We start from the raw sequence: 14,698 nt of genomic DNA on the forward strand, positions 1-14,698 counted from the left end.
CAATGCACAATATTTAGTTTCTCAGTTCGATGAATTTTAACATTTACAGATATTCTGTTCAAATTACAAAAATGCATACATGACCATATATTTGCACATGTATGGTGACAGATCCAATACTCTCAGGGTCAGCCCACCTTTAATGAGACTGCTGTGACTGCACATTATCTGCAAGCCTTTTGAAATCTGGTTGATAGTTACTGATTGCCAGTCTGAGGCAGTCATTAAGATGTGAGTCAGTCATACGAGTTCTAAACTTGGATTTGATTATTTTCATTTGTGAAAAGGCCATTTCACATAAGTAAGTGGAGCCAAAGTATGCATGCAGCTTAAGTGCACAAGACACAAGCAGGGGATACTTCTCTCTGCTGCTCACAAGTGACCAAAAGTCCTGGTCTCTCTGCCCACCAATAGATGGTCAGTTTGTAGTACAAAAATCTCTTCTTCAACACCTGTAGTTAATGCAAACACATCCTGCATTTTAACTGACAGCTCATCAACGTCAATGCTGAGGAAAGGGTTTGATACAAAAGCAGCCACTTGACTCATGCCTTGTACCTCAACAAATCTACGTTCAAATTCTGATTTCAGTTTGTTCAATTGGGCACAGAATGATTCGGGATGAAAGGCAGCTTTGTCTGTGAGGTTTTGTGACACCTTCTCAAGATTTGGGAAGTGTGTCAGCCTTGCACGTCGCATCTGAGAGCCCCACCAATCCAACTTCAGTTTGAATGCGTTGACTGTACTGATCATGTGACCAATGCCTCTGTCCTTCTCTTGCAATTCTCGGTTAAGGTCGTTTAGTTTTGCTGTCAGGTCCGTAAGAAAACCCAAGTCCAATAACCAAGAATCGTCAGACAGCTGCTCATACTCCTCGACTTGAGAAAAATGATGATCTCTGGCAGTAAATCCAGAAAACGCTGCAGCACTTTGCCCCGACTGAGCCACCTGACGTCTGCCTGAAGAATCAAATCTCCATATGCAGAATCCAGTTCATCCAATAAAGACTTAAATAACCGGTGCTGTAGCGCTTTTGCACGGATTGAGTTGATTATTTTAACAACAACAGTCATCACATGTGACATGTCAATTGCTTTAGCAGCCAGTGCCTGCTGATGTATCACGCAGTGGTAGTTTACAAACGGCGGAAAATCTTCGTCTTTTCTGCACAGTGAAACAAATCCTGATCGAACGCCAAGCATCGCTGGGGCCCCGTCTGTTGTCATCGATACGATTTTATGAATGGGAATCTTGTACTCACGCACGTAATCCTTGAATGCGTTGTACACATCCTCACCCCGGGTCCTTTGCTTCAACGGAATAAGGGCGAGAAATTCCTCTTTGATGGTAAAATCGGCAAAAACCATTCGAAGAAACACAATTAGCTGGGCTGTGTCAGTGGCATCAGTGGACTCGTCAAATTGAAGTGAAAAGTATTCACAGTTTGACAAGTCTTTGAAAACTTGCTGGGATACATCTTCAGACAGCGATTCCACTCTCCTGGCGACCGTAGGTGCACCAAGCGACAACGTTTGTATCAATGCTTTAATTTCGTCCTTGTTTTTAAGGTTAGAAAACAAGCTGTCAGCCGTGACATTCAGCAATTCTTTAACCATCTCCCCGTCCGTAAATGGTTTCTTGCGCCGAGACAAAACATGGCTAATTCGGAACGATGCCTCTGTCGCCAGCTTGTTTTTTGTTGTTGTCGGTGGCGCAGTAAACAGCCGCTGCTGTGTTTGGAGTCCACTTTTCAGTTCATCAATTCTTTTCAATCTTTTTGCGCTGTTCAGTGGATACAGGTCTTTGTATTTAGCATGCGCGGTAGAATGATGGCGTTCCAGGTTGCCACGTTTTGGCAAAGTTAACGTCTTTTGGCATACGAGGCATGTAGTATTCCCATGCGCTGACGTGAAAAAAAAATCATGCTCCCATTCCAGGTGGTAATGGTATGTTTTCGGTTTCTTTTTCGCCGGACCTTCCATAGCTTGTCACTGCTTGCCTGTGTAGGTATAGTAGTGTGTGGTTCATTTGCTCTCTGTGGGTTTTTATACTGATGTAGTTATGTTCTGATATGCATATGCAAAACACCACTCCGGATACGGGAGATAGCGGCCAAACAATAGAACAGAAGCATTCCACAGTGGATGGCCCCAGACATGTCCGTTTGGTAAACAGCTAGATGAGCTACTCTAAATACACAAATTCTGTGTATTGTCGATGGCTGCCCGTCTGCCACCGGGTCCGCCCCGCGATCGACTTCAAAGGCTTTGATGATCTACCGGTAGATCGTAATCGACTGGTTGGTTACCCCTGCTCTAGTAGAAACTGATGAAGCTTCTTAAACTGATCCTTAATCTTCCGCTCTGTGTTCTGGGTCTGGACCTTTATATGTGCTGCTGTTTGGTCACAGTTTGTTTTAACTTCATTAAACACTTTAAGTTTCTCATATAAGCGGTTCAATGATTTCTGGGAATACCGGTCAGGTGGGCACACTGGACATCTGGGCACACGAGTTTCTAGACAACTGGGCACACCGGATAAGTGGGCATACGGACATCTGGGCACACGAGATGAATGGGCACATGGACGTTTGGGCACACGAGATGACTGGGCACACGGACATCTGGGCACACGAGATGACTGGGCACATGGACATCTGGGCACACCGTATGACTACCAAGGATTTTTGTGTTCCTTTGATATTTAAGTACCCCCCGCCCCCCCCCACTGTGAGAGACAGACGGTGGGAGACATTGTGTAATGTCTGTTACTGAGATAGTGTATTGCAGTGTGTCCTTGCAGTTCTGACAGCATCCTCATCCATTTGTTGTGAGCTGTGTATTGCCTCTCCCATGTGTGTGTGTGTGTGTGTGTGTGTGTGTGTGTGTGTGTGTGTGTGTGTGTGTGTGTGTGTGTGTGTGTGTGTGTGTGTGTGTGTGTGTGTGTGTGTGTGTGTGTGTGTAGGTTGAATCGGTGGACACTCTTACATTCTAACCCTAACCCTAAACCCTAACCCTAACCCTAACCTGGGTGGAGGGTGATTATGCGGGTGAACTCAGTGGAGGAGGGCCATTAGGTGTAAGCAGTGGGGAGGGACCACTAGGTTGAATCAGTGGAAACTGTCACATCCTAGGCCTATACCTAACTCTCATCCTAACCCTAGGGGGTAGCCATTTAAAATAGGATCAACATGAGAGTTGGAATATGTTTTTGCAAATGTGAAAACATAGCCAGTTAAAAGAGGACCTCTTGGTATGCGGTCTAATATAGAAAAGACTCAGGAATCTGGACAATCCTGCCCTCAGCAGTCACTGGGAAGGTCAGTTGGGGCAAACGCAGTCCCCACAAACATCATTTACGATTCTGTGCCTATCGGTACATAACTCGGACGGCGCTGAGTCGACTAACAGCCCAGCGGCTGGTCGACGCGGGCACTCGCGCCTGGAGGCGCTCGGGCGCGTCTCCTCAGCCTTAAGGTCTGCTGAGTCGGCGCGCCTCCGTCATGGTCCAAAACTATATTTGTTTTCTTAAATCTTTTATTGAGTCCTAATCCTGTACCATTCTTATAATGAGATTATGGATGATTTTTTGGTATGCGGTCCAGGTGGGACTCAGGATGACTGGACTTACCTGCCATGCACAGTCCCCAGTGAACATTTCTCACAAAGTTCACTGGCATTTCTATTTCATGTTATAGTTTGTAAACATGCCCAAAAACCTAAACCTTAAAGAAAGGTAAAATGGTTAACCCTAATTGGAAAAAAATGTTTTCCCCCCCTCCCTCTAGGAAAGGGGTAACAGCCAAAAAGAGCTTAGGGCAAAGATTTAGAATGTAGTCTAAAGGAATACTTAATTAAACAGAATGTGAAATTATATGGACCTTAAAATTAAAGAGTAGCAGGATCCCAAAAAGACTTTCTTTCAAAAATAAGATGGCGAGAGCAAAAATTCCTTGCTCTGCCTTTTTTCTGAAAGGATGACCTTTCTAAAAAGGCTTAGCACTGAAGTCCGACCCTAACCATTCCCTAACCTGGGTGGAGGGTGATTATGCGGGTGAACTCAGTGGAGGAGGGCCATTAGGTGTAAGCAGTGGGGAGGGACCACTAGGTTGAATCAGTGGAAACTGTCACATCCTAGGCCTATACCTAACTCTCATCCTAACCCTAGGGGGGTGATTATGCGGCTGTCTGAGGGGGGGGGGGGGGGGGACTCAGGAGCGTCTGCTCAGGAACTCAGGAGCAGACAATTCACAGCAGGGGTTCACTAATCTCTGGATTTCATAGAAAGGGGGGGCACATCAAAGCAGGACTGTGTGCCCAGTTGTCTTGTGTGCCCAGTTGACAGTGTGCCCAGTTGACTGTGTGCCCAGCTGTCTTGTGTGCCCAGTTGACTGTGTGCCCAGTTGACCTGTGTGCCCAGACGGCTGTGTGCCCAGTTGTCCGGTGTGCCCAGTTGTTTTTTGTGCCCACCTGACCGGTTACCGTACTACTTCCTCCTTGTGGTCCAGGGCAGCTTCATCGATGGGTCTGAAACTGTGGTTGGTGTGCTTTCCTGAATGCAGACACACAACACAGACTGGCTCATGATCTTCCAGACAGAAGAGTTTGAATTTCTCAACATGCAGGCTGCAGAGAACCTCAGCTTCATCGATGGGTCTGAAACTGTGGTTGATGTGTTTGTCTGAATGAAGACACACAACACACACTGGCTGTTGATCTTCCAGGCAGAAGAGTTTGAATCTCTCAGCATGCAGGCTGCAGAGAACCTCAGAGCCTGTTGAAACTCTCTGACGTTTCTCCTGTAAGAATGTCTCACACAGGTTCTTCAGAGCCAGGTTACAGGGTGGAAAAACCATTGAAGACCTTTTATTACAAGATGGACATTGCCTTGTTGATCTCTGTCTCCACCAGTCCTGCAGACAGGCTTTACAGAAGCTGTGGCTACATGGCAGGAGAACAGGATCTTTAAATGTTTCATGACACAAAGGACAGGAAAAATCCTCTTCTGAAAAAGACGTTGAAGCCATTTAGTCTCGTGAATACACCAACACTCTCAAGACAGGAAATCAGCCCTGAAGTTTACTTTCACTGCTAAAGTGTCACTCAGTTGACTGCAAGCAAGTTGTCTGGGTCAGTATTGCGTTCTGTAGCTGTGGAAAAACACACATGGAGAAATGATTTGATATTTATTTTATATTTAACAGTGGACTTGTTTTTGTAAACGTTACATTCATGCCGTCAGGTCCTGTTTGTTGAGCGGTAGGCTAATTATCCAGCAAGTTGCAACTGATGACATTTGCATGTTGATTTATGTTTAATAAAGGTTTTATAGACCTATCTCTCTATATGCACTGAAGGTGGCTGGTGTGGAGGTATTTTAAAGAGCTAAATGTGACATTTTTTTAGTCGATGCAAGACTTGCTGCAGTGGTGTTCAATTAGAACTTTACCAAACTGACGTCTTGCCGATGAGAACTGGAGACTTTCCTGATATCCCCAATGAATCGCAAGCAGAGTTAACCAGAAAGGGAAACGGAGATGTTTCAGTTCTGTAAGTCCCCAATGCCCAGTCACTGTGCTACTCTGAGATCACTTGTCCACAACTGCTCCTCTGTGACTGCGCATGCCCCTTTTATACTGTGCCTAGCTGGATGGCATCTCGCCCATGTCAGGATGACTCAGCCATAACCATATATGGAGTTCTCATCATCACGGCTACGCCCAAATATGGTGTACGTTGTCTAAACTGTGTCAATATGATGTCAGACTCAAACGATTCAGGTGGCTACATACCCAACCCAATCATGACCATTGACCATATATGGAGTTATCCGGGTTAACCATTATGTACGAATATGAAGTCGCTCACTTTAACCTCTTGGGTAACGAGGTGATCTAATGAGGCCGATCTAGGTGTAATCTTCTCTAACATAATGAAAAAGAATCACGCCTAGAGCAGATAGCTGTCGTCATACTCATAATGAGCACATACTATACCTAACAATAGATGACAAACAAATATGAAACATATAAAACTGAAGCATATCTAATGCTTTTAAATATCAAACATACTTACTGTATAATAGATTTTTGGTTTAGAAAATATATTATATTAACCAAATTGACAGATTGTATTCTATGCAAGCATAAACTCATTGAACCATAAGTTTCTGTTTCTCAAAGAGCCATAGAAATTCTATTGACTTGATTCTGGTAAACTGTTTAAGGATGAATGTCTTGATAACAAAAAGGAGAAAGGTAATAAAGACGGCTAAAGGTTGTTATAAATCCAGTGACTAAAGACAAACACAAATATTGTACACCAGAAGACATTGATTTGAGCAGGCCTACTTGAATAGATGATGCCTTAATAATGAAAAAGCTTCAATTCATTCATGTATAAGCTACTACTTGACCCAAATCCTAGTGAATTCATCACTTAAACCACTCAATTTAGGCTGTTAAATAACAAGAATTTACTGAAACATTATGGAACTTTTTCACCTGAAAGTTCTACCTAAATATGTTAATATATAATGTGTATTCCAGTTTTTTGTTTTTGTTTTCATTTAAATTGTCTTTTTTCTCTCTATTATGCTTCTCGTGCATTTACAGTATGTATGTGTGTGTTGATATTGTTTACATGGATGTTTTAGGCTATATTTTCCATGTGAGCGGGTCCTGCGGGCGCACATCTGAGTTGTTAGGCAGAGGTTTCCGTTTGTGTCGGTGCATGTTGTCCGCCCACCCATCCACCAATTAGATCATTTTAATATAGGATTTAATAAAATAAAAAAATACTGTAAATTAGAGATGTTGTTGAAATCAAATGTAGCTACCTGCAAATTAGAATGCATGATTGTCTACCCGTTGTCAGATTACTCGTGTTACCCGTCTGTCTGTCTGTCTGTCTGTGTCCTGCCCCTAGGTTCCATGTCGTAATAACTTCCTTGGCAATCGCTTACGCACATAGCACACCACAGGAGGAAGCAGATATTTATACTAAGGATAATTCCTTTTAACAGGTCGTTCATGAAAGTCCTTGCGGTCTTGTTTCCAATGAGAACCTGTGAGCAATTAGGGGTTAAGAGTCTTGCTCAGGGACAAATTTCATTTCATCGACACATATGCTGGCCTGGCCTGGAATCGAACTTGGGGCAACCAGGGCCTCTGGCTCTCTAGGCGGGCTCACTAACCACTCAGCTATGGCCGCCCCAACAATACTGGTGTATTTTATTAACAGTTTCATCCAAACTCTCTCTCTCTCTCTCCCGTTTCATCTCTTTTGCCTCCTCTCTCATTCCCAGGGTGTTCAGGGGGCCACAGGTATCAGGGGTCCTCAGGGAGAGAGGGGCCCTACTGGTTTCCCTGGTTTTCCGGGGCCAAAGGGCCAGCCTGGCACCAAAGGTCTTGAGGTATAAACGTATTACTACCGTGCTGAGTTGTACTGTACGTCGTCCTTGATCAGTGTTGCCAGATTCTGTGAGAGAAACAGGCAACCAGGTCTAGGAAAACCAGCCCAAAAGAAGCGACTATGGGCCACATGAGCGCTTTAACATATACATCAGCTATTTGAAAATAGCAGATCTACAAGCTCACAACGCGTCGCGATGCGACGCGTTGTGAGCTTGTAGATCTGCTATTTTCAAATAAAATCTTGCAAGGAAATGATAATAAGCAGATCTGGCAACCCTGTCCTTGATGTGTAATTCTGTAATATAGCAGCCTTGACCTACTGTAATATTTCTTCAATTGCGCTTTTCTACTATATTTCATGCGTTTGACTTTATTATTATACAAGATGAAGATCATTGGTGGAGATTGGATATTTTTGGCATTCATTGCACTGCTGTATTGCAGTGGTTCTCAAAGTGGGGTCAGGGCCCAGGGGTCCTTGAGGGGGTTCCAGGGGGTCCCCATATAAAACGATTGATAACTCAAGAGAGCGTACAAATGGACCGGCCCATTTGGTTTACACACTCTGAGTTATGTATGGGGAATCATGGGGGTTCCTTGAAACCCGACTGCTCTTTTAACCAGATGAAGAAATGTGGCTGAGAATGAGAAAAGGTAGACATGCTTGGTTGATTTTATTTGTATTCCCCCATTCAGGGAGAAAATGGTGAAACTGGCCTCCAGGGTAAACAAGGCAGCCAAGGGTTAAAGGTTAGTGATGATAATTTTGTATGAACACCAAGAAATATCAGTTGGACTCCATTGCTAATCGATAAACATCACGGATAGCCTGTTTCAGATGGATTTTTGCGTTTTCTTTTTCTTTGGTCTTGGGCCTGAACATTGATTAAATCTTGGTGATGTTAAATGAAATGAAAGTAGGTGGTGAGACAATTAGTACCCACTGGGAAATTAGTTTGTAGAAGTGCAATACGCAAACCAATGCATCCACTACACCTAATGCATCACATGTTTCCAATGAACGCAAGAATGCTTAAAGACAAACACCATTCCACATAACACACATCATGACAGGCAGGAACATTCACATCACGCGTTGCATGTACAGGTGGGTAGTTCTTCAGAGTAATTGATGAGGGTTGTGAGCTTGTATTCTATTGTGTTCTATTCTGAGGAGCTTGTTCCCCTCAGAATATGGATTCTAAAGCCCCTTACACACCGGGGGCGAATTTTTCATGCGAATAATACGTTTTTTTTTAAAAACCTTATAAAGTCAATACAAGCTTACATGGAGCGAAAAAGCGAAGCGAAAAAGCGTCTTTTAATTATTCGGAACGAGTCCGAATTTTGCGTATATTCGCATATTTGCCGGTGTGTAATGACCTTTAGGGTTGAAGTGGTAAAAAAAAAATCGATATCACACAAAGCTCAGCATTTCATAGAAATTGCTTATACAAATCTTAGTTTTACTCTTCGCAACTTTACAACCTACAAGAAGTACAATGACTAAGTGTTGGGTGTTCTAATATCAAGGACAAATGCACGTTGGAGGCCTCTCATGATGCCTGCCACTGCACATGGGTGATATGTAAAGCGATAATGCCCAATGACGTGCCCTGATATACTGTACTGTAGGTAAATAATGGATGAAGTGACCTGTTCTACCAGAACATGTCGTCGTCCATTATCATGCTTATACTTTCTCATTTGTTAATTCTGAGGAAGACCAGCAGGCCCGAAACGTCAATTAATAAAAGTTCATAAAGTAAATAAAAAGAGAGGCTGTTTGTTTATAAATTGGAATTGTGTTTGCTAGCAGTTAGTTTAGCTGTTACTGTAGTTTTACCATTAATGTCGCTCCATGTTGCTTGTTTGCATTTAGTATGTTTGTTATGATTACATGCTGTTTGAGCATATGAGCATTGATTTAGAACGGTCACATAAGATTTTAACAGACATCTGTCAGCCAGGTATACTGTATATAGTCAGGTATTGAACAGTAGTGTCAATAGGCTCTATGCACAGCAGCCATTTTGGAGAAAAATTGGGTCTCTTCTGACTTCCTTCACAGGTGTTACCAATGATACTAATGAAGGCTCTCTTCCATTCTGGTCAAACAGAGTCAGGGTGCTGATATTGTGCATGTTGGCTCGCTAGAAATACTAGTGGGTCTCAAAGTGTGGTCCAGGGACCCACATGGTTCCTTGAGAGGGTGTAACTCTGAGAGTGTACAAATGGAACCAAATGGACCCTCCCGGGTCCATTTGGTTCCATTTGTACACTCTCAGAGTTATGGGGGTCCTTGAAATTAAAAGGTTTTAGAACCACTGTGCTACACTACAGAGCCTTCATTAGTGTCATTGGTAACACCTGTGAAGGAAGTAAGGAAGGGGCCCAATTTCTGTCCAATATGGCTGCTGTGCATAGAGCCTATTGAGGTATTGAGGTATATGTCAATGCTCGGTTGCTGTCACTAACATGTGAACATCTTTGAAGGGGAACAGAGGTCCAGATGGCCGTAATGGAAAACCAGGACCCAGGGGGAACAAGGTATATAGGCCTAACACTCATGCTCTGTGTGGTGTACATTAATGTGTAAATTGTGTATGCATTCACAGCCGGACGGTCTGACACTTTCAGGTGCTACACTTTGCAGTATCCTTGGTGCATTGGTTCTCAAAGTGGGGTCTGGGTTCAGCTATCTGGCATTAATTCTTATCTGCATTTTAATGTGATTAATACTATCAATATACAGTATATCTTTAGACCTAAGTTGCTCATCTGTAGCTTCCTGTTACATTTATTGCATTTTATAGCATTTCTTCTTTCTTTTTTTTATTTAGCCCATTTAAATACACGTTTACTCTTTACATTATTAAATAGAGACTCTTTTACCAGTAAATATAGTAGCCTAATAGGTAATGATGGTTATCATCAGCATTTTGTGTCTCAGACTTTGAACATACTGTTGTTGTCGGGTAGAAACCTTTTATGTCCCAAAACCATTACTTTACTGGATGTGGGAAACATGACCTGTGTTCCAATGGCTCCAATGTAGTCATTATTTAGTCGCAAGCTTTTGTTACTTTTTATTCAAAAATGGTTGAAATATGGAGAATACAAGGATTTTGACCAACAACGATGATATGTTATAGCAATACCATGACATAATTTTGCTGTACATTTGCACATGGTGATGATATGGCTGTATCCTGAATGACAAAAACTTTTGGGTTGTAAATGTTGTCACACACCATGTCCTTGCTTTAAGAGACTAACCCAAACACAAGAGCATTTTACATTTGCTTTCTTTCTCCAGGGCCGGACTGGGCCGAGGGGACACGCTGGCCAGCCCGGTCTATCGGTATGCATCCATCTACTGTAGACTGCTGTCCAAAATGCCATAGAGAAACAAATGTCAGACACCAAATTTGGGCGATATTTCAGCCCATTTTCTTTCCATCAACCCATTAAGACCGGGAACGCATCTGTGTCATTTTTAGATTTATTTGGCTATTCAAAAATAGCAGATATACAAGCTCAAAGCTGCCGCGCTATGAGCTTGTAGATCTGCTATTTTTGAAAAATCGTGAACATTTTGTTCAAATCTTTGAATATATATTTTTTAAAGCGAACATTTGTAACTCACATCTTTGCTTCTGGGGGTCCCTGGGACAAAATAATTTACAATGTTTGCTTTAAAAAATATATATTCAAAGACAATATTTACAAGCTCATAGCGCGGCACAGAGTAGATCTGCTATTTTTGAATAGCCAAAGAAATCTAAAATGACAGAGATGCGTACCCGGATTGAATGGGTGAATCCAGGAATCTACGTGTGTATCTGTGTAGTGTGTACTGTGTACGTGGCTGTGTCCTTTTCATAATGTACTTATGTAGATCCAGGAGCTCTCCCAAGTCGGTGCGCAAACTCACGCGCTTCTGTTTGTGTGTGTGCGTGCTTGCGTGCGTGTGTTCTTTACAGGGCTTGCCGGGACCCCATGGACCAGAAGGACCAGAAGGAAAGCCTGGTACACAGGTTCCCATTCTATATCATATTTCAATACCATGACCACACCACTCTAAATACTTCTCCTCTCCTTCACGCCACATTCTGTACCAGTGACTCCTTTACAATGTTGTGTAGAATGAACCGGTAATATCTATGTGTTGTTTAACATTTTAGTTCTTGTCTTTGTTGTTTGTTTTTTGTTTTTAAATACCTTTTGAGTATAATTTTGCAGTTTTTACAAAACTTTGCAATTGACTCGCATTTATATAAATCATGATACAAATTAGTGCAACAATAAATATTGCAGGACAAGCAGATAATGTAACATGTTTCCAATAATTGGCACAGATACTGAAGACAGATCCCCGATATGTACATCAAGAACAATCAATATTGTCCTGAGTTCTGAGGTTTTCACTGGATAACACTGACGCCTTTTCAACACCGTTTATTCTTTTATCCTCGAGTGACTTGAACCGTAAGACTTGCCTTCTGAGCACTACTGTATACAATAACTGGGTTAATGGCATTCTTTCCATTTCAGGGCCCGTCTGGTGCAGTCGGCAGTGCTGGCGATAAAGGGCATACGGTGAGATGACATGAGAAAAAGACGAGGCCATTATTATTATCCCTGAGGGCTTGACATGTTGTAGTAGCCATGAACACCGTCAGGGGCTTTTCTGGGCATAGGCAACGACCTTCAGAGGGTGGATGAGTGCACCAGTTGACAGATCACTGCATCTTTTTACGTTCTCTGGTCTGTACTAAATATACACACCTCTATACTAGCGATAGTTCACCCCCCAAAAAAAAAGTGTCACCCCATGGAGACTTGAATTCATGGATATGTTTTTGTTTTTGTCGCATTCCTAAGCCAATAATTTGATGACCAGCGGACCGGTAGGAGAAACAAAGGAGTCTCCTACCGGATCCGCTGCCGGTCATCAAATTATTTGCTTAGGAATGAAACAAAAACTATAAAATATCCATTAATTCCATCCATGGGGTGACTAATCGATAGGGAAAAAAGTCATTTTAGGGGTGAACTATCCCTTCAAGTATAGAGGTGTGTTGACATGGCCCGTGTAGGAAATGACACACACAACCACGCACATGCACATCCCCATTGGAGATCACTGCAGAACACGTGCATGCTCTTCTACCCCCATGGTTCATGGTGGGAACATCACGTGGACATTCTCCTCGTCCGGTTGCCCCTCATTCAAGAGGTCGACACCCTCCTGTGGAGGGGAAATGAATGGAAACTAATTGATTGAACTCAAAAATGTAAAAAAAACGACTCAGTATATGCTTTGGAAAATGGTCAATTATTATACTGTGAGTCGTAAGCAATAGGCTAAATGTGCAGTATCATTGTTATGGTCCTTTAAGAGGCAAATGTAGACTGATAATGTGGCCAAAGCCCTAACTCAGAATTGCATCTATAGTAGCCCCACATAAAATGTCTTCTAATTAAATGCTAAGGAGCTGATTAAATAACTCTCCACTTCCGAAATTGAACCCACTCAACTAAACACGTATTTATGCACGTTTGCCTAATTACCGGAAATAAATCCCAATTTGTAGCACATTTACATTTTAATGATTTCTCAAGAGCGCAATAGATTTCCTTCCTTTTCATCTAACTTATCTGTCATCCCTCCTTTCTAAATTCTCCATAAAATCTTTCTCTTATTAATTAACCATTTAAGCCCTATATACTTCATTGACCGGAGTCCCCCCAGGGTCTATAAGCCCCCTCCCTTTTTCCCTCTACACCAAATCTCTTCACTGGAAATAGCGCATTGCGACGAATGTTCGCCCCCCCCCCAGAAAAGGGACACTATAAGTTCATGGGGTTAAGTCTATAATCTCTTATAACTTGTTTTTTTGCTGCTTCTGCAGGGTTTTCCAGGGATTGCTGGGGAGAGAGGTCCAGATGGTGTCCCAGGTTCTCCGGTAAGGTTAAATTTGATTCAGTACCGTCTTATCAAAAGGGCTACACCCCTAGGTGTACACTTAGGCAGAGGTGCTATGGGATGTAATGATAAAACTCTGACATAAATTGTGTCAATCTGCTGCTCTAAATTGTTCAACTTGACCAGTACAACTGTTACTGATATGAATAGAAAATATTTGCAAATCCTGTTATGGCCATAGTTTAAAATTCTGCTCAAGAGGCACTAATTGGAACTCTTTCACTACAGAGGAATGTTGCCTCCAAAGGTGGGTTATCATTCATTCATAGCATATGCTATAGCTATGGGTTTCTCATGCAGTTTTCAGGGGTTAATTGGATTCAGAAATCAGGGAAAGGGGGTTCATAGCATTGAAATGGGAATTATTCTCTGTATCTAACAGATACTAAGAGCAGGCAGGACATTTCTTGCCAGTAAATATATTCTCTGTCTCTGCCAAAAAATATCTATTTTTAAGGCTTTAAGACCATTCAAACACCCCCAGAGTTATTGCTTTCCCTGTGAAATGGAGGGCATGCTTGCTTGTTAAATGTGCTGTCAGCACATGGTTTGTTGTTATTGGTGATATAAACTTCAGAGTGATCTGGCTGACATTCCCTGAGTGTGTGTGAACAGCTGCGCTGTAAATGTAGATTATCAGCCGCCGGTTATCCCATTTCAGGACAATGATGACTGCGCGGCCATAATTTGTTTATTGCATACCCAAAAGATTTTGCATTTATTACGTCACAGACACACCAAAACAGACCACGAGGAAAATGAGAAAATAGCATTCGATCGGTGCAGAATTGGCTCACGGCAATAACTTCAGTCAGCTATCCTTACTGGGGTGACAGTGGCTCAGTAGGTAGACGTGGGAGCTTTGGAAACAGTGTGAAGTAACTAAGTACATTTACTCAAGTACTGTACTTAGCCTAAGTACAATTTTGAGGCATTTTTACTTTACTGGAGTATTTCCAGTTTTCAGTACTTAATTCACTTCCACTCCACTACATCTCAGAGGCAAATATTGTACTTTTACTCCACTACAATTGTTTGAAAACTTCAGTTACTAGTTACTTAGATGTTGATTATTATTACAAAACATACATTAACCACTCCAACCCTATATACGTTTCGGCCATTTGAAAATAGCCGATCTACAAGCATTGTGAGCTTGTAGATCTGCTATTTTCAAAATAGTTTTTTATACATTTGAAAACTTTAAAGGGGACATTCTGCCTAATGCGTGCTTTTACTTTTGGTACTTTAAGTACATTTTGATACCAATACTTTTGTACTTGATTGTGTGA

The 14,698-nt window shown here is 42.2% G+C and overlaps 2 protein-coding genes across 2 annotated transcripts in view; both read left to right on the forward strand.

Moving 5' to 3' along the window:
- Positions 1–7,419, forward strand: part of LOC311037909 (uncharacterized protein) — a gene marked incomplete at both ends in the record, with an annotated part of 166,608 nt that extends 159,189 nt beyond the window's left edge. Inside the window, one exon of the mRNA XM_084047205.1 lies at positions 7,306–7,419. Coding sequence (XP_083903331.1) covers positions 7,306–7,419 — 114 coding nt within the window. The remainder of the gene's footprint in view (positions 1–7,305) is intronic.
- Positions 7,420–9,935: 2,516 nt separating this feature from the next.
- The window catches only part of LOC311037910 (uncharacterized protein), a gene marked incomplete at both ends in the record, with an annotated part of 58,639 nt that continues 53,876 nt past the window's right edge, over positions 9,936–14,698 (forward strand). Inside the window, 4 exons of the mRNA XM_084047206.1 lie at positions 9,936–9,964; positions 10,734–10,778; positions 11,401–11,446; positions 13,333–13,386. Of these exons, the coding sequence (XP_083903332.1) occupies positions 9,936–9,964; positions 10,734–10,778; positions 11,401–11,446; positions 13,333–13,386 (174 nt within the window). The remainder of the gene's footprint in view (positions 9,965–10,733; positions 10,779–11,400; positions 11,447–13,332; positions 13,387–14,698) is intronic.

Source organism: Gymnoscopelus microlampas (assembly GCF_963454915.1).
Source record: "Gymnoscopelus microlampas genome assembly, chromosome: 21".
NCBI lineage: Eukaryota > Metazoa > Chordata > Actinopteri > Myctophiformes > Myctophidae > Gymnoscopelus > Gymnoscopelus microlampas.